The sequence below is a fragment of the Microcaecilia unicolor genome, chromosome 6 (assembly GCF_901765095.1).
Source record: "Microcaecilia unicolor chromosome 6, aMicUni1.1, whole genome shotgun sequence".
Taxonomy (NCBI): domain Eukaryota; kingdom Metazoa; phylum Chordata; class Amphibia; order Gymnophiona; family Siphonopidae; genus Microcaecilia; species Microcaecilia unicolor.
This window is the reverse complement of record NC_044036.1, coordinates 312,966,214-312,990,904: the sequence shown is the minus strand read 5'-3', so window position 1 is coordinate 312,990,904 and position 24,691 is coordinate 312,966,214. Positions and strand designations below refer to the sequence as shown.

At 44.6% G+C, this 24,691-nt stretch overlaps 1 protein-coding gene across 3 annotated transcripts in view; it reads left to right on the top strand.

The window, feature by feature from the left end:
* The first annotated feature begins 945 nt into the window (after positions 1–945).
* Positions 946–24,691, top strand: part of MGAT5B (alpha-1,6-mannosylglycoprotein 6-beta-N-acetylglucosaminyltransferase B) — a 316,097-nt gene continuing 292,351 nt past the window's right edge. For 2 of the 3 annotated variants that reach the window (XM_030208153.1, XM_030208155.1), the window contains exon 1: positions 946–1,734. In XM_030208153.1, coding sequence (XP_030064013.1) covers positions 1,664–1,734 — 71 coding nt within the window. In that variant the 5' untranslated portion in view covers positions 946–1,663. Of the gene's footprint in view, positions 1,735–3,713; positions 3,793–24,691 lie in introns of those variants that run through there. The other variant, XM_030208154.1, reaches the window with a different exon arrangement.

The following is a 24,691-nucleotide window of genomic DNA, read 5'->3' as shown; positions in this document are numbered from 1 at the left end:
CTCAAAAGCACCATAACATGATGGCAATTTTGAAATGTTTGATAGTACAGGGGTTCCTGCATCTGTCCCAACCAATGGAACTTTCAAGATATGCACAACGAATATGCATAAGAAAAACTTGCATGCAGTGGAGACAGTGCATTCAAATCTTTCTCATAAATATTCATTGCAGAATTTCTGAAAATCTGACTGACTGGGGATCCCCAGGACAGGTTTGGGAACCTCTGTCCTAGTCCCATGCAGTTTCCTATAACTACCTTAGCTGTTAAGGAAGAATATGAAAAGACATGGCAGAGATGTTCCTCACTTCTAAACACTTTTAGAAGCTAACAGAACAGTCGGTTTTCTAAAGCTTTTGACTACAATGGGAGATGGAAGGGGGGGGGGGGGGTCCAATAGTGGAAGTTTGGGCCATGCATTTAAAAAAATATGTATAATACTTACCCCTCCTAGTGTTTCTCTGTGTGACCTAGGGAAAATTGTTTTCTTTCCTTCTGTCTTCAGTACTGGGTGAAAACAAAACCACATATAAATAGACAGACTCTGGTTTCAGTTTAGAAATGTTCAGAAAATGTAAGTGTGTTTCATAGTGAACTGAATACGTTTGACCAGATTTGTTCATCCAACGGTATGGGACAGATCATATGAATGCCCTGCATGTAGCCTGAAGTAGTCCAAACACTCTTAGGCCAACGTCTTTTTTCTTGTTTAAAATGTAAAATAAAATAAAATAACAGCATTAAAGAAAATGTGGAAGAAAAAAAAGTCACACAATTACATTACAGTTCATATCATATTCTGAAGTCCCCACACCCTATCAGCAGGACTGTAAGTCAGAACGCTGACCAGACAACACCTGCACCTTTCCCAGCCAACACCAGAGGGCGCCCCAAACATGACTTAAGAGCAGCAGCTCCTCCGATCCCAGCCTCAAGACAGAAACAATGCAGTTCTCTTCGGATTAGGGGCTGGGAGGAAGCAGATGCTCAGTGTGAGCTTTCACATTGGCAGAGAGAATCAGACCTCTCTCTTCTAAAGAGAGAGACCCAGGAGCAAAGGGCAGGGCAAGGCAGACTTTGCAAGCACCACCACCACCAGGAAAAAGCATCAGCCGCAGCAGTTCTGGAGTCTCAAGACCTGACTTGCTGATTGGAGTCTGGGGAGAGGACAGAGACGTCACTAAGGGCAAGGCGCGTGTGTGATGAGGGAGGCAGCTGAGTACCTGCCCGGGAGACGATCCCTGCTCAGGTGAGTCTCACCTGGACCCTGCAGGATGCAGCTTCCCTGAGGGAATATGGCCAGTGGGAAGCAGGAGACACTGTCTTGTGTCCAGTGTGTAGCAAATGCCTGCAAAGTGTGGGAAAGACTCAGCCTGAGACCCCGTCTGATGGTCCTGCAGATGCTCTCCGAAAAGCCCACTCAGATGGGAAAGAATTCAAAGTGAAAAGTATCTAGAAAAAAAAAAAGCCAAACAAACTGAAAACAATTAGCCCTGGGAATATAAACTACCTCTGCGAAAGGGCAGGTTCACCTGGGAAATGATTTACTTCTTGTGATCAGTCTCTTTCATAAGGAGGATTATTATGTGGCGCAGACAGCAGCAGTGGACTGGACTTGGATTATAAACCGACTGTCTCTGGCTACTTTGGCTCAAGTTTGAACGATGGTTTCTGTCAACTCAGATGGAAAAATAATGCTCAGAAGATGTTTCATCACCTCCTTGAGACCTTTTAGGTAAGTTCTTCAGTTTGATTCTCTAACCTCGCTTCCTTTTTCCTTTCCCTTTCCCTGCTGGGTACCACTAAGCATGTAATAAATTCAGCTCTGCGAAGTGCACTTCGGCTGCAGCTCCAGGCTCAGCTGCCAGTGGAAGACAGGCGGGGCGCTCAAACTAGCACCGATGGTCTGTATTTTTAAAAATTATGAACGATGGTCGCCGAAGGGCTTCCGTATTTTCGGGACAATCTTAGCCCCCGAGGAATCAGGACTAGCCAGTTAAGTATAAATGTTCTCAATGTGGCTACCTTTCAACAGCACCCCTGGAACAACAGTTCTCTGTAAATCGTTTTAAATCATTGTAATAATATCGATTTGTTTAAACCAGTGCTATAAACCTTTGGCCCTGGTAATCCTAGTTGCCATTTATTCCCGCTGATAAATTGCTTCTTTTTTGCTTCACAGATGTTGGGCTTTAAATCGGGAAAGTGGGGCTTATTTTCTGTTTTAATAGGCAGTTTATCAGCTCCAGTGTGGAGAAATGGTTATCATGATTACTTTTTAAATTTCCCCACCACAGTGGGCTAATAAACTTTGCACTAGATGAATTAAGAGTTTTTCCTACAGACATACAATGGGAAACACCTCCCCCCCACCCACCCCAATTGAGCAAACGTATTCACTGTATTGAAGTTAGCATCCTTTATCATTTAGAAAGGTCGGGGAACATGTGACATTATGATGAGAATAGATTTGGTTTTAACATCAAACCAGAAATGTAATGCAGTAGTCCTTTTAAAAAAAAAGAAAACATGCATTCAAAAGACCAAACTTTCCTCTCCCCAAAAAGGCAATTTTTGCAGAGAGTTGATTGGTTTTATCCGGTTAATGAGTAACTTTTTATCGTATAAAAGCGAAATAGGTTGGGACAAAACCTCTCTTGTCAACTAACGTGTGAACAGACATTAGAAGGGAACTGCACTTTTTTTTTTTTTTTTTAGAACGGAAACGTATAAATCTAATCGTATTCTATTTATTTTTAGTGCAAATCGAATATAAGCTACATGTTCGGGATGGGGAGAGCAAAAAAAAAAAAAAAAAAAAGACCAGTTTAGCCAACAATTAAATGCAGGATTCACTAGTGCGAAGAGATCAACAGACTTGCCGAGAGGGGAGAGAACATCGAGCTCTTAGTCCCGAACTTTTACTTCTGAGCAACCGGAGCTAAAATGAATTTTGACTGACATGAGGGAAACTCGAGGGAGGGAGGTCTAGAAATGTGTAACGCTACCCTGTAGAGAACAATAGATTCCAGTAAGGGTTCTGGATTTCCAGATAGTTCAGCCGTTTTTGCTCTTGTGTTTAGGAATACATTTAAGGGATCTGGGAGGGTGGGATGGGGGTTTGGGTTGCCTAAGGCAGCAGATTCGGGGGGGGGGGGGGTAGAGGAGGAGGGGGCAGCAGAGAACAGGTGCAGACAAGGGAAAATAATAAAACTAGCAGGTATACAAACTCAAAGAACCATTGATGTTGTACTTTTACTGTAGAAAGGGTGGGCAGTTTTCAAATAGTCCATTTACCTGAGTAATTGATTTTAGTAAACTCTCGTCATTATTGAGGAGGATGGGGCAGATTGGAGGGGGGTACTTAAAAGCTGGGGGGGGGGGGGGGGTGAGTGGGGCACCCAGTACCCTTGCACAGGCTCTGGATGGGACAAGGGCAGGAGACTGCTCTTTCGTATTGAATAAAATCTACTGAAACCTGATGGGAAAATGCAGTGAGAATCCTGTTAGATTTTTGAATTACCCCTCTCCCCCCTCTAAACTGTTACCTAGCAGACAAAGTGTGAGGGATCTAAGGACTGTATCATTTGAGCATTCTCTGGTGCTACATGTATGGACTAATATGGACAGTTCTTCTGTCAATGATTTTACATTACTGAGCTCAGATAGGAGGAAGAAGCGCCAGAAATGAAAAGCACCAAAGAACCCTGGAGAGTGAAAGATGAGGACACAGGCAGCACATTAACCTAGTTCTCTAAGCGTGCACTCACAATTCCATGCTTTGCACGCACAGGTGAGTGTGCAGGTTATACAATTATGTCAGTTGTGCACCTAAACAATAGCTTAGTCAGGTGCAAATTGGCATTAATGACCAATATTGTGTATAACATAGTAACGTGGTAGTAAGTGACGGCAGATAAAGACCTGAATTGGTCCAACCACTTTGCCCAACGGTCACATTCATTATCAGTTCAAGATTAAATCGACAATGAACGTGAGATTATATACTTAGTCTTCATTGGTGCTAATTGGCACTTATTAGCAGTTGCATGCATAACTTAAATTAGTCTGTATTGTGTAAATTATGAATGCAAAATCCAGAGCACACAACTGTAAGGGGCACGAGGATCTGGAAGGGGCATGGGCATGCCTAGCAGTTACATATGTGGGTTATAGAATACCAGCATTTGGAACATAAGAGTAGCCATACTGGGTCAGACCAATGGTCCATCTAACCCATTATCCTGTTAAGCCAGGTCACAAGTACCTGGCAGAAACCCAAATCGTGCGAACATTCCATGCGACAAATCCCAGGTCAAGCAGATGCTTCCCCGTATCTGTCTCAATAGCAGACTATGGACTTTTTCTCCAGGAACTTGTCCAAATCTTTTAACACCCAGATATGCTAACCACTGTTACCACATCCTCTGGCAAGGAGTTCCAGAGCTTAACTATTCATTAAGTGAAAAAATATGTCTTCCTATTTCTGTTAAAAGTATTTCCATGCAACTTCATTGAATGCCCCCTAGTCTTTGTACTTTTGGAACGAGTATAAAATCAATTTGCTTCTACATGTTCTACACCATCAGAATTTTGTAGACCTCAATCATATCTCCCCTCATCTGTCTCTTTTCCAAGCTGAAGAGCCTTAATCTCTTTAGGCCTTCCTCATACAAGAGGAGTTCCACCCTCTTTATCATTTTGGTCGCTCTTCTTTGAACCTTTTCTAATTCCACTATATCTTTCTTGAGATTCCTAGCATCCTGTTTTGCTTTTTTGGCTGCCAACGCACATTGCACAGAAGATTTCAGTGTATTTTCGAAAGAGAAGGACGCCCATCTTTCAACACAAATCACAAGATGGGTGTCCTTCTTACAGGGTCGCCCAAATTGGTATAATGGAAAGCCGATTTTGGGCGTCCCCAACTGCTTTCTTTCGTGGGGATGACCAAAGTTCCCAGGGGCCTTCAGAGGCGTAGTGAAGGTGTGACTTGCGCATGCCTAACACATGGGTGTCCTTGACCCATAATGGAAAAAAAAAAGGACATCCCTGACGAACACTTGGATGACTTTACCTGGGCCTTTTTTTACTTACGACCAAGCCACAAAAAGGTGCCCAAACTGACCAGATGACCACCGGAGGGAATCAGGGATGACCTTCCCTTACTCCCACAGTGGTCACTCACCCCCTCCCACCCTCAAAAAACATTTAAAAAAATATTTTTTGCCAGCCTCTATGCCAGCTTCAAATATCATACCCAGCTCCATGATAGCAGTATGCAGGTCCCTGGAGTACTTTTAGCGGGTGCAGTGCACTTCAGGCAGGCAGACCCAGGCCCATCCCCCCTACCTGTTACACTTGTGGTGGTAAATGTGAGCCCTCCAAAACCCACCAGAAACCCACTGTACCCACATCTAGGTGCCCCCCTTCACCCATAAGGGCTATGGTAGTGGTGTACATTTGTGGGTAGTGGGTTTTGGAAGGGGGTTGGGGGGCTCAGCACACAAGGTAAGGGAGCTATGCACCTGGGAGCAATTTATGAAGTCCATTGCAGTGCCCCCTAGGGTGCCTGGATGGTGTCCTGGCGTGTCAGGGGGACCAGTGCACTAGGAATGCTGGCTCCTCCCATGACCAAAGGGCTTGCATTTGGTCGTTTCTGAGATGGGTGTCCTTAGTTTCCATTATCAGCGAAAATCAGAAACGACCAAGTCTAGGGACGACCTAAATGTCAAGATTTGGGCGTCCCCAACCGTATTATCAAAAAAAATGATGGACACCCATTTTGTTTCGATAATACGGGTTTCCCTGCCTTTTCACAGGGACGTCCTGCGAGGACGTCCTCAGGAAAACTTGGGCACCCTTTTCGATTATGCCCCTCAATGACACCTAGATCTTTTCTTCAGTGCTGACACCCAAGGTGGATCCTAGCATCAGGTTACTGTGAGTTGGATTTTTCTTTCCAATGTGCATCACCTTGCATTTGTCCACATTAAATTTAATCTGCCATTTGGATGCCCAGTTTTCCAATTTCCTAAGGTCTTCCTGCAATATTTCACAGTCTATACGTATTTTAAAAACCTTGAACAGTTTTGTTTCATCTGCAAATTTAATTACCTCGCTCGTCGTTCTGATTTCTGTATCATTTATAAATATATTAAATAGCACGGGCCCCAGCACTGATCCCTGGGGCACTCTACTGTTCATCCTCCTCCATTGAGAGAAATGACCATTTAACCCTACCTTGTATTCTGTCCAATAACCAATTCCTAATCCACACCAGAGCATTGCCTCCTATCCCATGACTCTTTAATTTTCTCAGGAATCTCTCATGATGAACTTTATTAAAAGCTTTCTGAAAATCTAGATATACTACATCAACTGGCTCATCTTTATCCACTTGTTTATTCACACCTTCATAGAAATGAAGCAGATTGGTGAGACAAGACTTCCCTTGGCGAAACCCATGCCGACTCTGGCCCATTAAACCATGTTTGTCTGTGTTCCATAATTTTATTCTTTATAATAGTTTCCACTATTTTGCCCAGCACTGATGTCAGGCTTACTGGTCTATAATTTCCTGGATCACCCCTGGAACCCTTTAAAAAAATCGGCATCACAGGTGCTATGGATGATTTTAACGACAGGTTACATATTACTAACAGCAGATCAGCAATTTCATGCTTGAGTTCTTTGAGTACCCTTGGATGTATGCCATCCAGTCCAGGTGATTTGTCAATTTGGCTCAGTACATCTTCCAGGGTTACCAACATTTCTTTCAGTTCCTCCGCATCATCACCCTTGAAAACCATTTCTGGTACAATCAGATCTCTTACATCTTCTTCCGTAAAGACTTAAGCAAAGAATTCATTCAGTTTCTCCATTATGACCTTGTCCTTCCTGAGTGCTCCTTTTGCACCTTCGTGATCTAATGGTCCCATGGATTCCCTTGCAATGCTTTCTGCTTCTTATGTACCTGAAAAAGTTATTAGTGTGAGTTTTAGCCTCTGTGGCAAGTTTCTCTTCATATTCTCTTTTAGCCTTCTTTATTAATTTTTGCATTTGACTTGCCAGTGCTTATGTTGTTTCTTATTTACTTCATTTGGGTCCTTTTTCCATTCTTTGACAGACAATCTTTTGGCTGTAATAGCCTCTTTTGCTTCACCTTTTAACCATGCTGGCTGCCGTTTTCTCTTCTTTCCACCTTTGCAAATATGTGGAATGTATCTGGCCTGGGCTTCAAGAATGTATTTTTGAATAACATCCACGCCTGATTTAGTGTCCTAACCTTAGCAGCTGATCCTTTTAGTTTCTTTTTAACCATTTTCCTCATTTTATGATAGTCGCCCTTTCGAAAATTAAATGAAGCTACAGTAGATTTTTTTTGCGAGTTCATACCAGATAGTAGCTCAAACTTGATCATGTTATGATCACTGTTTCCAAGGGGTCCCAACACTGCCACCTGTTGCACTGTGTCCTGCATGCCACCAAGGATCAGATCCAAAATGGCTCCCCCTCTTGTCAGTTTCTGGACCAGTTATTCCAAGAAGCAGTCATTTATTACATCTATAAATTTTATCTCCTTGGCACTCCTTGATGTAACATTTATCCAGTCAATATTGGGGTAATTGAAATCACCTATTATTATGCTGTTGCCCAATTTGCCAGCTTTTCTAATCTCTGTAAACATTTCTTCATCTGTCTGTTCATTTTGTCCTGGTGGACGGTAGTACATTCCTACAAGAATACTCCTTACCTTCACACATGGAATTTCTATCCATAATGATGCCACACTTCAATCTGTTTCATGTGGAAAGTTTATTTTATTTGACTCAATTCCTTTTTTAACATATAGCGCAATCCCTCTTCCTATTTGATTCTCTCTATCATTGTGATACAATTTGTACCCAGTTAACACAGTGTCCCATTGATTGTCCTCTTTCCACTGAGTCTCTGAGATGCCTATTATATCTACCTCATCATTTAGTGCTATATACTCTAACTCTCCCATCTTATTTTTTAGGCTTCTAGCATTTGTATACAGGCATTTCAAATTGTGTTTTTTCCTTGGATCTATAAGTTGCTTAGAAGTTGAAAGGGATAATGTGCATCTTTTATCCTGCTCTCTCATTAAGTACACCTGGCTTTCTTTCAGCATTGTTGAAACCTCTTTACTGGGATTCCCTAAATGTTCAGTGTGTGGAGTATCCTTCAAAGATACTCCACACACCGAAGCATGCACACCTGGGCAAGTGTCCGCTTCCCCCCCCACCCCCCCATTCTAAGTTTAAATCCCTTAGGAGGTAATCTCCATAGGCTCCACAGGGCATAGCTCCCATTCTTCTACAACTTCCATACTGTCATCAGGCTGCTCAGGGAAAATGGCTCCCGGCTTATTTCTTGATATCTGTTTGAAGGCTTTTTTCTAAGGTGAATCTGGGTGCCCCTCCCACTACCAACCTCGTTTTGGTTCTAGCACATACTGCCTAGTCACCCAAGGAAACTGAGCCTCATCTGAACTCCTCCCCCTGCCAGAAGACTGATGGCTATGTTTTCCCAAGGTTCTGGAATACTGCCCCTGAATCCTTTCCTTGAGACAGGCGAGGTATTCTGATCTATTTTGGGTATTGGCATGTGTTTGGGGTGAACTAGTGCACTTCTATCAGAACAGGTTTGATACTCTGGGAGCTACCCCTTTGGTTATTACAATACTTATGACAACCTGCATAAATCATGTTACAGTAGTCTAAGTGTGTTAAATCAGAGCCTGAACTACAATCTGAAATACTTCAGGTGTAAAATTAAATCATACTCTCCTTGATGCCCTAAACAATTTAACAGAGAGCGCTTTTACTTCTTCAACTATGTGCTTGTGCTAAGCCAGATGGAATGTAAGGATGTTTGCCGAGGGTAGAGGATGCCTGAAGAAGAACTACTGACATAGGTGGTTGGAATCAGCACTGTACCAACATGCTTCGACATTCTTGGGACAGATATAGAAGGCAGTAATGGGGACAGGGCTGAGAAGCTAAGTAAAGACATGAGTGTTGGATTAAGTATTGGGTGTTTATATGCTTACCTACCCAAAGTGATGGAGATCTAGACAGGAAGACAACTTGGCAGACTGGATAAGCCAGTTGGTCCATAGGTGTCATCTTCTAGTATTTTATTGTGTTAGATTAAGGTTTGATTCTTGAGCCCAGCTCTTTAGGCTGGCCTGGGATGCTGCAGAGACAACATTCACAGCCCCAGAACAGATGAGTAAGTCTTAGCCATTGCTCAACAGTGACTCCTATTGGTCAGACTCTGATTTCATATGTCTCCGATTGTAGAGGTAGCCATAATGCTGTCATTATGATAGCTAGGCTGGAAGGGAGAGTAGAAACTGGGGAAAAAGCTCAGGAGGTTGTGAATGAAGGATCGTGGCGTAATTCAATTCTATTTAGCTGTAAGCCTAAAACAGTAGGAGGAAATTGAGTTAAACAGAAGAAAAGCAGGCATTGCACTACATCCAGACGGTACTGTTGTACTCTTATTCTTTTTGGTGGATAGAAGTATCTTCTTTTTTTCTTCATTTTTTGTTACTCGAAGATTTTGCCAGGGTCCATGATGAGCAGACTGAAGATGAGTTTTTGAATTGTCTCATTGCTTTTTGTGCCCTATCTAGCACCATGTTTGGTTTCTGTGGTCTATCAGATGGGCAATGTTGATGGATATATGCATTGTGATCTATTTTACATCATTATGTTTGAAGAAGAAGTACTTTGTAGATGGCAAGGTCTTATGCTTATAGACTTCTGCACCTGTTACTGTTTTTGCTTGTGGAAGACTCACGGGTTTGGGGGATGTAAGAAGTTCCAGTGCTTTGGAGACTGCAGGCTCCACATGGCACATTTGTGGTAGTCTCTCTTAATATAGATCTAGGCGTCTATTTATAGTTCTTGTTCTATAAAACATTTCCTGTCATCAATCAACATTACAGCTGCATCAGTAAATAATATTTAATTCGAAACATGGACATTCACCATAAACAATGTTGCACACCAGTGTGGGTGGCAGCATTTTCTACTTGACTTCACGTGGAGGGGCATTTTCGACCGGGGATGCCCATCTTTAATGGCACCCATCTCCGAGGACAGTGCCACAAATGGGCGGGGCCAACCGTATTATCGAACGAGATGGGCGTCCATCTTTCGTTTCGATAATACGGTTGGGGGCGCCCAAATCTCAACATTTAGGTCAACATTAAAGATGGTCGACCCAAATGCTGAGATCGCCGGATTTAGAGATGGGCACCCTCGGTTTTCGCCGATAATGGAAACCAATGGCGCCCATCTCAAAAACGAACAAATCCAAGGCATTTGGTCATGGGAGGGGCCAGGATTCATACTGCACTGGTCCCCCTCACATGCCAGGGCACCAACCGGGCACCCTAGGGGGCACTACAGTGGACTTTGCAAATTGGTTCCAGGTGCATAGCTCCCTTTCCTTGGATGCTGAGCCCCCCAAACCCTCTCCCCACAACTATACACAACTACCATAGCCCTAAGGGGTGAAGGGGGGTACCTACATGCAGGTACAGTGGGTTTTGGGTGGGTTTTGAAGGGCTCCCATTTTCCACCACAAATGTAACAGGCAGGGGGGGATGGGCCTGGGTCCGCCTGCCTGAAGTCCACTGCGCCCACTAAAACTGCTCCAGGGACCTGTATACTGCTGTGATGGACCTGAGTATGACATTTGAGGCTGGCATAGAGGCTGGCAAAAAAAGTTTTGAAAGTTGTTTTTTTGAGGGTGGGAGGGGGTTAGTGACTACGGGGGGAGTAAGGGGAGGTGATCCCCGATTCCCTCCGGTGGTCATCTGGTCAGTTTGGGCACTTTTTTGGGACTTGGACCTGAAAAAAAAGGGATCAAATAAAGTGGACCAAATTCTCACCAGGGATGCCCTTCTTTTTTCCATTATCGGCCGAGGGCACCCATCTCTTAAGCACGCCCCGGCACACCCCTGTCCCGCCTTCGCTACCCTTCCGACACGCCCCCGGGAACTTTGGCCATTCCTGCGATGGAAAACAGTTGTGGACGCCCAAAATCGGCTTTCGATTATGCCGATTTGGGTGCTCCTGAGAGAAGGACGCCCATCTCCCCACATTGTGTCAAAAGATAGCCCTTCTCTTTCGAAAATGAGCTGGATAATGTATACGCCTGCAGATTTCAGCAGACAGCCTAAATCTTCCAGTAGTTTTTCCTCTGGCCTACCTCTCAATTATTGTATCCACAACTGAGTTTCCCATAGCAGCAGTACCAGGGCAAGTGCAACATGTTAAGTACTAGGGATGGGCAATTGGAAAATGTGTGTTTCATGCCATTTCCTATCTCATTTCTGAGATTTTTTTTTCTTTACGGGCATTTATTCATCACGGGAGCTAAGTTGTCAAGAGTGTGAACTCTTTTTCCCCGACAGTGCATACATACGCACACATGTGCAATGGTTCATGCATGTGTAATCATGCGTGCACTATTTATTTATTTATTTATTTATTTATTTTAAGAGTTTTATATCCTGCCTAAATATCTAAGTGGGTTCCAAATAAACATACATAGTCAGAAACTATCCAGAAAAGAGGTAGATTCAAGAAAGCGCCCCAAAATGTAGGCGTTGGGCGATCGATATGTGCTAAGCATGAATTCTATAATGACAGCTCCACATAGAACTGCTGTTACTGAATATTAGCGTAAGTCCGAGTTTTGTGGCTAACCCTAGGTACAAGCACTTAACGACATGTCAAAGGCTTCCAAAATCCTCTGAGTATGTCTTGAGACCCAGTACTGTTTTCAAGAGGACCTCTTCATAAAAGTAGTTAATAAATCCCAATAAATAAAAACAATAAACATACAGGGCAGTAAAGCAGGGAAACTGTAGTTTTTTTAAATTTAGCCCATACCTTCTCAGTATGACTTAGATTGAGGTTCTGCAGGGCTTTACACTCAGAAATTTGCAGGGTTAACCCTTAGATTCTATATATGGCACCTGAAAATCCGCATGGAAACTGAAGTATGTATGTAATAACAATGCACATAACTAAGGGGGGGCCTACATGCGTATAACACACGTTAGATTAGAACTACCGTTTGGCTACCACGTGCCCTGGGCGGTAATTCTAATTTTGATGCATGTTCAAAACACGCAGCAGAAAATAATTTCTATTTTCTACCATGTGGCACTAACCAGGTGGTAATCGGCAGTGTACGCGCGCTGATGATTACCACCTGGTTAACGCGCGAGACCTTACCACTTAGTCAATGAGTGGCGGTAAGGTCTCAGTTCCGAAATGGACGCACACTGATTTTTATTTTGACGCATGTCCATTTTGGGTAAAAAAGACCTTTTTTGCGGGCGCGCTGAAAAATGAACCTGATGCGTCCAATATATGTGGCTACACCAGCGCAGGCCATTTTTCAGCACGCCTTAGTAAAACGGCCCCTTAATTGGTTAACTAGCTAATCAGCGCTGTTAATTGGATGGTAAGCAATTATTAGTACTAATGGGCATTAATTGAGATTTATGCGCACAACTCACTAAGCATATTCTATAACGTAGTGCACCTAAATTCTAAGTAGCATAGTTGAAAAGGAGGCATGGCCATGGGCAGGGCGTGGGCGTTTCTTAAATCTATGTTTATGTTTATTCAGGCTTTACATACCGCCATTACTTCAAGCAAGACAAAGCGGTTTACAATTAAATACATTTTTAAAACATAATAAAAGGAATGCCAATAATTAATAGGAAATAAAATAGCATACGTTCCAAAAAATCAAAAATAAATCTAATTTAAAAATTAACATTAAACATTAAAATAACCTAAAATTAAAAATAAAAATATAGATGCGCATTATTATAGAATATACTCGATCTGTGCCTGTTAGGCATCGGGATTTACAGCAAGTAAAGCGTAGCCTAAATGGAGGCGACCAAATTTAGTCGCATGGTGAGCCACTCGGTGTATTCTATATACAATGCAGAAATTTAAGTCTATTCTATAAAATTTAGGTGTACTTTAGTGAATATGCTTAGGTGTAATTTCTTTCCGTGTGGATTTTTCAGGCACCATATATAGAATCTAGCCCTAAGTGACTTGCCTGAGGTTACAAGCATTTGAACTCTCGCTTCCTTCCTGTTACTCTTCCACACCTATAAAGCTACAAAAGGATTTCCTTGAGTGGGAATCAAACCCAAGTCTCTTGTATGGACGTCAAGAACACCATTTACAACATTGCATCTTTACAGATTGGTATATGAAGAGGAAATTGTCTGAGGAGGCTGTTCCTTTCACAATGCCCTAGTGACAAAAGTGGAGGCTTTGCAGCTTTTTATTTCAGCTCTGGAAAATGAGGCATAGATGCAAGAAATAGGGATAGGCTATCATTCACGATGAAAGTTGTTTACCGATAATAGTGAGCACTCTTCTTGAAGTGCAAATAGGGTGCATTCTTCTTAAGAAGTGTGTGCTATGAGCAAAGAGCGTGCACTCTTTCTGACAGTGAGGACTTGTGGGTGAAAGCACGATGGTTCACACATGTGCACACTCTTTGAACATAGTGCACACCCTTCTTAGGGTGTGCACTTGTAATGACATTCATTCCAGAATGAAAAAGAAACCCAGAATTTTCCAGCTGCCCATCCCTAGCAAAATATAGAGGGATTTCTGGACAAGACTAATCTTTCCTCTTGGACAGCAGAAGACTCAGTGTTGATGGAAAGAGAGATTACAGTCTTTGGAGAGAGCAATTAAACAGCTTCTTTTAGAGAGAGGTTTCCCAGACTGTCCTGAGGACTGCGTCTGCTTTTCAGGATATCCACAGAGAATATTCATCTGCATACACTATTTGCATAGTCATATGCATATGGATATCCTGAAAATCTGACTGGCTGTGGGAGGTCCCTGTTTTAGGGAAATATTCAGGATAGGCAGTGCCTGCTTAAACATTGGCAGAGCATGGGTGGATGGGTTGGTGGATGGGTGTACATGGCATATTTGTATGGTAAGGGGTTTTCTATAAGAAGTGTGTGTTTATGTGTCTATTGCTGGTGGGGATGTGTCTGTGTGCAGGGCAGGATTTAGGCAAACTAGGCACTTGCCAGGGGCCCAAAGTCAAAAGGGGGCCATAGGCCTACCAAGTCTCCCACCTGAAATGGTAAACATCTGATGGATATAAGATACTTGCAACCACGTATGGTTTCCAAACAGCAATTTTAATGAATGGAATCAGAAGCAAATAGAATGTTAGATGTTATTAGGAAAGGAATGGAAAACAAAAATGAGGACGTTATAATGCCTTTGTATTGCTCCATGGTGCAACCGCACCTCAAATATTGTATGTAATGCTGGTCGCTGCATCTCAAGAAAGATATACTGGATTTAGAAAAGGTACAGAGAAGGCTGATGAAAATGATAAAGGGGATGGGACGACTTCCCTATGAGGAAAGGCTGAAACAGCTTGGGCTCTTCAGCTTGGAGAAAAGATGGCTGAGGGGAGATATGATAGAGGTCTATAAAATAATGAGTGGAGTGGAACATACTAGGATACTAGGATAGTAGGCTGATATCAAAATAAAAAGCTGGCAGTGAACTTATTCCCCTGAGGAAGCCTATTGGGTGAAATGGGTCCCCGTTGGGACTGCTCCTGCAGTTAAGTCAAGTGATTTTCTATACAAATATATATATATCTTTTCACTTGGATGATCCAGGAAGATTTTATGTTTAAATAAAAAACAGTTCTGGAGGTTTTTTTTAAGACCAATGATAGAAAACTGTGAGCTGTTCATGTACCACAAATGTCTACCTGACTACAGATGTATCTGCTGTTTTTAGTTAGGCGTGACAGTCACGGCCAACTGAGGTCTTTTTTCTCCTTTGTAGAAACATAAAAGAAAATTTATAGAAGAAAAATGTTTCTTTAAAAAATGTCAATATGATATTAAATACAAGGATCTATAAGAAATGCCATGTATTGTGTGTTTTTATCTGTTCCATATTCTGGAGTATATTTGTGAAGTAATCAGTGTGAGACATAATAAATATGTGATTCAGAGTGTGTAAAGAAAAGTCCAGGAACAAAAATGACAAAGCCAGTAGGATCAGATCTGAACAACCTGGACAATTTGTGCCCCCTTCCCCCACCACTTTGGGCTCAGTCCCCCCCCCCCCTCCCCCCCAAAAAAATAAAAAATTCAAGGTCCGGCTATACGAGTGGGTCAGAACCTTACTGCAACTTTATAAAATGTTGTTTTCCTATTCCATCTTACTATATTTAATGGGGATAAGCTCACCTTAAGTTGTAAATTTAAACTTTTCTTAATAAAGGAATTTCCTAAATGGGAGAAAAAAAGCATATCTAATTGTTCTCCCTGGTGGCAGTAGCTCTTCCTCTGTTTTCTCTCTTTGAGGTAACTGCTTTGGGTTCAGACAGGAAGTCTCTACAAGATGTCTCAGACCCAACCTCATCAGAGAGAGGAGGGGCTGCTGCAGGGCCAGTGAGCATGTGTGCTCTTTTCTTGGCCCTTTTGTTTTGTGCTGCTTCCTTCTTTGCCTCCATAATTACTGCTGCTCTGTTTGAATGAAAGAAAAGGGTTGGATAGCGCAGCAAGCGGGATGGAATATTGAGGAGGCTATCCTACTTATTTTCGAACAAGAAGGGCGGCCATCTTCCAACACAAATCGGGAGATGGCCGGCCTTCTCCTAATGCCGGCCAAATTGGTATAATCGAAAGCCGATTTTGGCCGGCTTCAACTGCTTTCCATCAAAGGGACAGCCAAATTTCAAGGGGGCTTGTCGGCAGTGTACTGAAGGTGGGACGGAGGCGTGGTTAAGAGATGGCCGGCCTCGGCCGATAATGGAAAAAAGAAGGCCGTCTCTGACGAGCATTTGGCTGACTTTACTTGGTCCCTTTTTGTTCACGACCAAGCCTTGAAAAGGTGCCCCAACTGACCAGATGACCACCGGAGGGAATCGGGGATCACCTCCCCTTACTCCCCCAGTGGTCACCAACCTCCTCCCACCCCAAAAAAATTTAAACACATTTTTTTGCCAGACTCTATGCCAGCCTCAAATGTCATACCCAGCTCCATCACAGCAGTATGCAGGTCCCTGGAGCAGTTTTTAGTGGGTGCAGTGCACTTCAGGAAGGGGGACCCAGGCCCATCCCCCCCTACCTGTTACACTTGTGGTGGTAAATGTTGAGCCCTCCAAACCCCCCAAAACCCACTATACCCACATGTAGGTGCCCCCTTCACCCCTAAGGGCTATGGTAGTGGTGTACAGTTGTGGGGGGGGGTGGGTTTTGGGGGGGGGTTTGGGGGCTCAGCACCAAAGGTAAGGGACCTATGCACATGGGAGCATTTGTGACATGCACTACAGTGCCCCCGGTTGGTGTCCTGGCATGTGAGGGGGACCAGTACACTAGAAATGCTGGCTCCTCCCATGACCAAATGGCTTGGATTTGGCCGGGTTTGAGATGGCCGCCATTAGTTTCCATTATCGGCGAAAACCAATGTCGGCCATCTCTATCGTCGGCGATCTCTAAGGGCGGCCCAAATGTTGAGATTTGGCCGGCCCCGACTGTATTATCGAAACGAAAGATAGCCGGCCATCTTGTTTCAATAATACGGTCGGGTACGCCGCTTGACGGGGCCGTCATTAGAGATGGCCGGCCCCGTTCGATTATGCCCCTCAATGGGAGCCAGAACAGGGGAAGGAGAGGCTACTCACCTTTAAAAAGAGATCAAAAATGGCAAGAACTGCATCCTTGACTTCAAAAACCATAAAGCAATCCTCCTTACCAGGAAGGAGTAACCAAGCGAAAGGACTCAACAGGAAAGCAGTAACAGAGCCTTGTGTTCAACAGAGTTTTAAAAATCCATTAACAACCTTAATTGTTTTAAACAAATTAAAGCTAAAGTGGAATGATTTTCAGTTTGTTGTCTATTAGCAAATTGATTTAGCTTAGTTTTACTTAAACAATTGCTTTTAAATGGGGTTCAGTTAACTAAGCTCTTGCCACTGGACTGACTGGCTGGAGATGGTCTTGACTCTTAGCTGAGTCAGAATCTAACTGTGTAAACTGTGTCGCTGTTTTGTTTTTGAAAAAGATTTGTATTTGAAAGTTAGGAAAAGGGAGAGAGAGAGTGTGCAGGAAGAGTAACAGGGAAAACACTGCTGTCTCTGCTCCCTTTGATTTACCCTTGTCATCTCTCTCCTGCCTCGGCCCCTGAGAAGGTGAGCAATACTGCAATCTCACCCAACCCTTTTCCTACCACTGTGGCAAAATGTGTAATAGCAGCGCTGAGTGCATGTTTGAATGAGAAGGGTGGAATTGCAATGCAATAACAGTGGCAGGGCTTACCTGGGAAAATAAAGAGAAATAAAACAACACACACATGTACAAAGGAAAATAAGGTGATACAATTTTTTTATTGGACTAACTTAATACATTTTTGGACAAGCTTTTGCAAGCAGAACCCTCGTCCTCAGGTCATACAGGGCTGTTTTTAACCATTAGGCAGATGAAGCACTCACCTAGGGCTATAGTGGAGACCTCTTGTTTCAACATTTATGCCCCATGTCAAGGCTGGGGAGGCTGCTAGTCTACCAGGGATCTGAGACCCCCCCCTGTGGAGGAGACCAGGGGGACCACCAATTTGGGCTCAGTGAACCCTTAAAGCCTGTTGCCACTGACACCTAAATATGGGGGGGGGGGGGGGGGAGGAGTTTTTCATTTTACTTGCATTTCCATCCCCGAGTACACAAGTAAAAATGTCAAAACAAGATGGCGGGGAATGTCTTTATTAATTTAATTGGAGAAGAACAGAACTGCAAAAGTATTCATTCATTGAATTTTACCATTCATTTTAAAATGAAAGCATTTCCCAAATTGTGGTCTCTTTTTTTTTTTTTGTAATAATTAGGTTTGCACTTGTTCCTCCCTGCTTAAGGAATCACTAACCCACTTGTTCATGCTATTTGCTGAAATGCAGCTTATGGTCTAATTGGCTAAGGCTACCGTTAAGACATGTTATTGTACTGTTAACTTCAGTTATTAGTAATTTGTTGTCATTGCATAAAATGAGACCAGTGCTAAAATAGCACATGTTAGTGGTAAAATAACATGTCTTAACAAAAGTTAGCAACTGGATCCATATTTGCAGGACAAGGTTGATCCATTCCTGGGTTTTATGTCAGTGCATGCTGGGACTTGTAGTCTTGCTTTTATTAGGGAATACAGTGGGGAAACCCAGGACTGGATTAATCCTGTCCTGCGAATATGGATCCAGTTGGCAGCCCATATTGATAATTCACCCCTTACTGTAATGAGTCTGTCAGTGGTAACTAGAGCTGATCTTGTGATGTCATAATGCCTCATTCCACCAATGCCTAACCTCATCAGTGATGTCACAATGGCTTGATTGCCCTATACTTGGCTCACTTTTATTACATATAGCAGTGATTTAACCAGAGCTGATCTCGTGATGTCATAATGCCTCATTCCACCAGTACCTAAGAGCCAACCTCATCAGTGATGTCACAATGGCTTGATTGCCCTGTACTTGGCTCACTTTTATTACATATAGCAACAATTTCGATTTCTAGAGGCATTTCTTTTATCTTTAATTAAAGGAGAAAATAATCAACATGGGTTACTGTTAAGATGAAATTAGTGCTGAAGTTACCATATTGCAACAGGATACAGTTGTCAAAATCAAGGACTGGCCTAAAATTTCCATCCTGGAATTGGGTAACCTGGCAGCCCTGTTTTAGTTAGGTTTCAACAAGTTTCTGGAGGAAAGTTTCAGCTAGCCAGAGAGATTTAAGATTTTACTTTTGGTTTTTAAAGTTCTAAATAACAGTGTATTGACTGTTATTGCATCAAGTCTGCAAATTTATCAGCCCTCAAGGGTACTAAGATCTGCTAATTTGGCATTGTTGTAAGTACCCTCTTTTCATGTAATAAGGTTAGAGGAATATTGATCCTCAATCTTTTATATAATTGGCACTAAGCTATGGAACACTTTTATCATATCAGCTGATGCAGAATTTAGAGTTGTTTAAAAAAGGATTAAAAACTTGGCTTTTCCAGCAGGCTTATGAAGAAAATTTAATTTATGGCAGGATCAGCTGTGGGAACAATACAGATTAGGTTTTATTGATGTTTGTTTTTAAACAGAATGCAGAACTGAGTATTTATGGAATGATTAATGTGATATTTTATTGTATTGTTGGTCTTATTTGTGCTAGTTTGTTGATTTAAGTTATATATGTTCTGTTTGTACTCCATCAACAATGTAAGACTGTGCAGATCTCTCTATATAAAACGCACCTCCAACGTTCTAATGAAGCCTCACTTACTCAACATTCTAAAAGTGAAGGGGGTGAGATTGCTTTGTGTCTGCCCCGCCCACGCGTCAAACGTGATGACGTCGAGGGCGGAGCAATGACACTCAACCAATCGCATCGCTCGGCAGCGAAGCGTCAGGGAAGGAGGTGGCGCTCCCGACGTCTAGCCTTCCCTTCGCTGTGTTCCGCCTTCTTCTGACGTCAAGGATGACGTCAAAAGAAGGCGGAACACAGCGAAGGGAAGGCTAGACGTCGGGAAGCACCGCCTCCTTCCCTGACGCTTCGCTGCCGGAACCGCCACGGAGGTAAATTTAAAAAGAATAAAAAAAACAAACACGGATGTTGGGGGGAGAGAAGAGGGTGGCCAGTAAAGTAGAACAATGGGAGCGGGAGGCCAGGGGAGAAACGACAGCATGGATGGGAAGGGGGGGGGGGGGTGGGAGAAGAGGGCGGGCCAGGCTGGGACATGGGAGAGAGAGGAGCATGGATGCGAGGGGGGGTCATGGAAGGGAGAGAGGGACTTGCTGGAAAAGGATGAATGGAGGCGGCAGGGGTCAGAGGAGCATGGATGGCCATGGATTGGGAGGGCAGGACTCAGGGAGAGAGGGGAATTGCTGGATAGGGATGAATCGAAAGGGACAGATGGGCATGGATGGATATGGATTGCAGGGCAGGCCTCAGGGAGAGAGGGGAATTGCTGGATAGGAATGAATGGAGGGGCCAGGTGACAGAGGAGCATGGATGGGCATGGATTGGAAGGGCAGGACTCAGGAGAGGGGAATTGCTGGATAGGGATGAATGGAGGGGACAGATGGGCATGGATGCATATGGATTGCAGGGCAGGCCTCAGGGAGAGAGGGAATTGCTGATAGGGATGAATGGAGGGGCCAGGTGACAGAGGAGCATGGATGGGCATGGATTGGAAGGGCAGGACTCAGGGAGAGGGGAATTGCTGGATAGGGATAAATGGAGGGGACATATGGGCATGGATGGATATGGATTGCAGGGCAGGCCTCAGGGAGAGAGGGGAATTGCTGGATAGGGATGAATGGAGGGGGCAGGTGACAGAGGAACATGGATGGGCATGGATTGGGAGGGCAGGCCTCAGGGAGAGAGAGGAAATTGCTGGAAACGGATGAATGGAGGGGCAGGGGACAGAGGAGCATGGATGGTATGGATTGGGAGGGCAGGGCTCAGGGAGAGAGGGGAATTGCTGGATAGGGATGAATGGAGGGGACACATGGGCATGGATGGATATGGATTGCAGGGCAGGCCTCAGGGAGAGAGGGGAATTCCTGGATAGGGATGAATGGAGGGGACAGGGGACAGATGGGCATGGATTGGGAGGGCAGGGCTCACACTCTCTCTCTCATATACAATGTCTTTCTGACTCTCACTCTCACACACTCTATCTCACACTGTATCACATTCACTCTCTATGTGCCACACAGTCACTCACACACTCGCTTGGTCTCATACACTCACTCTCATAGAGAATCTGTGTCTCACACACACTCTCTCTCTCGCCCACACACACACACTCTCTCTCACACTGTGTCTCACATACACACTTGCACACACTCTCATTCTCACACACACACTCTCTCACAAACACACTCACACCCAGACTCACTCTCTCTCTCACACACTCACACTTCACTCTGACTCTCAAACAGTCACTCTCACATACACTCTCCCAAACATACACACTCCGAGGAAAACCTTGCTAGCGCCCGTTTCATTTGTGTCAGAAACGGGCCTTTTTTACTAGTTAAATATAAAACAAACAAACAAACAAACAAACAAACATCTTACTTCTGGCAGTTTGCACCCTGAAACTTCACTTTCCCAGTTAGGCTCTACTAGTGACATAGAGGCAGATGCTCCAAAGCTTAATGAGCCTTTAACGACCCTCCAACCAGGAAATTTTGAGCCCTTGCATGCATCAAAGGGCTTTTACCGAGGAAGCTAGCAGCTAACGAAAATGGAGTGCAGATGAGCAATTAGTGTAAAAACCCCATTGAAACGAGATGCACTAACCTTTTCCGATTGCCTTTACGCAGGAAAAAGGCAGGAAATCTAACGAGAGGTCTGGACCTCTCATTAGGACAGCTCTGTGCCAGGAAAAATCGTAAAGTGAAAAAATAAACAAACTTTGAGCCAATCCCAGCGCATTAGCAGAGCTAAAAGTGCTGTGATTGGTCAAAAGGACGTTGCATTACATATGTCCAAAAGAGCTGTGTTTGAGCTGTAAGAAAACGTGTCAGAAAACACATCAAATAAAAAAAGGATCGGGAGGGGGCAAGGGCGCTCATCAGGAGCGTCCTGTATGGACGGCCATGCTCCCCCCGCTGCTCCCCACTGTCCGCCACCCCCCCCCCCCCCACACGAGAAAGCGAAATTCTAGCAGCCCCGGTCCCCCTCCCTTCCTGTTCTTCTGTTTTGCAAAAGCTAACTCCACCTCCCGTCATTCTTCCGCCCCCGTGCCCCGCCCCCGCTGCCCCCCCTGAGGTCGACTACGCCTCTCCCCCCTCCACCGAGACCCCCCTCCCTATTACCGACCCGAGCAGCGCCTCTCACCTCTTTCTGAAGCGCTGCACGGGCAGGAAGATCTGTTGTGTTGGTCACAGAGTTGCCATGACGTCTCTTCTTCCCTGGCCTAGGCCCCGCCTCCTTCTGACATAAGTAACCTACATCAGAAGGAGGCGGGCCTAGGCCAGGGAAGAAGAGACGTCATGGAGACTCTGCGACCAACACAACAGATCTTCCTGCCCGTGCAGCGCTTCAGAAAGAGGTGAGAGGCGCTGTTCGGGTTGGTAATAGGGAGGGGGGTCTCGGTGGAAGGGTGGAGCGGCGTAGTCGACCTCAGGGGGGGCAGCGGGGCACGGGGTGGAAGAATGATGGGAGGCGGAGTTAGCTTTTGCAAAACAGAAGAACAGGAAGGGAGGGGGACCAGGGCTGCTAGAATTTCGCTTTTTCGTGGGGGGGGGGGGGGGGGGAGAAGCGGCGGAAAGTGGGCAGCAGGGGGGGGGGGGCAAGGCCGTCCATACAGGACGCTCCGGACAAGCACCCTTGCCCCCTCCTGATCCTTTGTTTTTGTATTTTGCTGACCGGGTAGCCACGTGTATGTATTGTGGCTTTTTTTTTTTGTTTGTTTTGACATTTGCAGCATGCGCAGAGCAGCCAGCAAAACGCTTGGCTGCTCTGCGCATGATTTAGGAGCCGATTACCGATGTGTATTCTGATTCTTTGATACATTGTACGTTTCAATACCGATCTGAGCATGTGTGACTTTTTTTTTTGGTGCATTCTTCGTTTTTTAAAAATCGTTAGGGACTTTAACGATTTAGATTTTTTAACGTTTGGTTGATGCATCTGCCTCATAGACTGGCCGCTGTTGGAGACAGAATGCTGGGCACAATTGTCCATCAGACTGACCCAACTTGGCATCTCTTATATTCTTAATGAAACCCAAGGGTTAATATAATTATTTTTTTACCTGGCTGGCTGTGGAGTGCAAGAGACAGCAGGGGGGTGGTTGCAGCTGCTGGTTGGGGCCCAGAAGCAGGTTCTGGGTCCATGTCAGAGTGGGTCCAGTGGAGAGGCTTGATAGGGCACACTTGTGTAAAACCCCAGTGCTGTGTGTGGGCCATGTATGCGGCTCTGGAGAGGAGCCAGAAATCAAAGGACCAGATTGTATGTACCTTGTTGGAGCTGGGTGGACATGCAGAAGTTTGCTTATGCATGGAAAAGGGGAGAGGCCCAATGATGTTACTGGGACAATGATGGAAGCCTAACAGAGGGCAGAAAAATGTCTCAAATCCTGTGTCTGCCCAGTTAAGAGCATGGAGACCAGCAAGGAATTTTAGGGTCTGATGGCGGAATAGAAATCCCAACGGGAATCAGCAGAAGAAAATATGTGAGAGACTCCTAGTTGAGAGAGAGACTGGCAGAGGAGACCTGTTTCATTTTGAGACCCTCTGCCAAGGTATTGAGTTGGGTTATCCTGGAAATGAAAAAAAAAATGGGGTTAGGAAGGACCAATAAAAATTTTGTTGAGTGTGTCTTTATATGTTTGGGGCTGGGGAAGTGAAAAAAATACTTGGGGGTTCTTTTACTAAGGTGTGCTGAAAAATGGCCTGTGCTAGTGTAGGCGCGTCTTTAGGACGTGCGCAAGTCCATTTTTCAGTGTGCCTGTAAAAAAGGCCTTTTTTTGGGGGGGGGGGGGGCTGAAAATGGATGTGTGGCAAAATAAAAATTGGTGTGTGTCCATTTTGGGTCTGAGACCTTACCGCCACCCCATTGACTTAGTGGTAAGGTCTCACGCATTAACCGGGTGGTAATCATCAGTGGGATACACTGCTGATTATCGCCTGGTTAGTGCCGTGCGTTAGAAAATAAACAATATTTTCAGGCACACTTAGCAGACACGCATAAAAATGGAATTACTGCCAATGCCACGTGGTACCCGGGCAGTAGTTCCAAATTGACACGTTGTATGCACGTAGGTGCCTACACGGCTTAGTAAAAGGGCCCCTTGGAGAATCAGAAAAATGGGTGTACACTAGGTTCAGGCACTGTGAGCTTGCATACTGCAATAATAGAACTTTGGAGTGCATGGATTCTACCATGAACATAATTCCTGCCTGCAGGAAACTGATATGCAAATTTAAAGCATGCATAACTTGTATGTTAATCAGGAGAAGCTGGCTGGGCACATGCACACAAAGGTTTCATGGCAAGCTTGGCTTCTTGAGGGGAATAATCGAACGTCGCCGGCAAAATAGGTCGCCGGCGATCTATTTTGGCGGCGGCGCAACAGCTGGCCGGAACCGTATTTTCAAAAAAGATGGCAGGCCATCTTTTTTTTCGATAATACGGTGTGGGCCGGCGAAATGCCTTGGATTTCGCCGGGTTTGAGATCGCCACTTTTGTTTTTCCGCAATAATGGAAAAAACTGCCAGCAATCTCAAACCCGGCGAAATCCAAGGCATTTGGCCTTGGGAGGAGCCAGCATTTGTAGTGCAATGGTCCCCCTCACGTGCCAGGACACCAACCGGGCACCCTAGGGGGCACTTCAAACATCTTTTATAAACAACCAAATTAGCTTCCAGGTGCATAGCACCCTTCCCTTGTATGCTGAGTCCCCCAAATCCCCCCCAAAACCCACTGCCCACAAGTGTGCACCATTACCCTAGCCCTAAGGGCTGAAGGGGGGCACCTACATGTGGGTACAGTGGGTTTTGGGGGGGTTTGGGAGGGCTCAACATTACCCACCACAAGTGGAACAGGTGGGGGGGGGGGGGGGA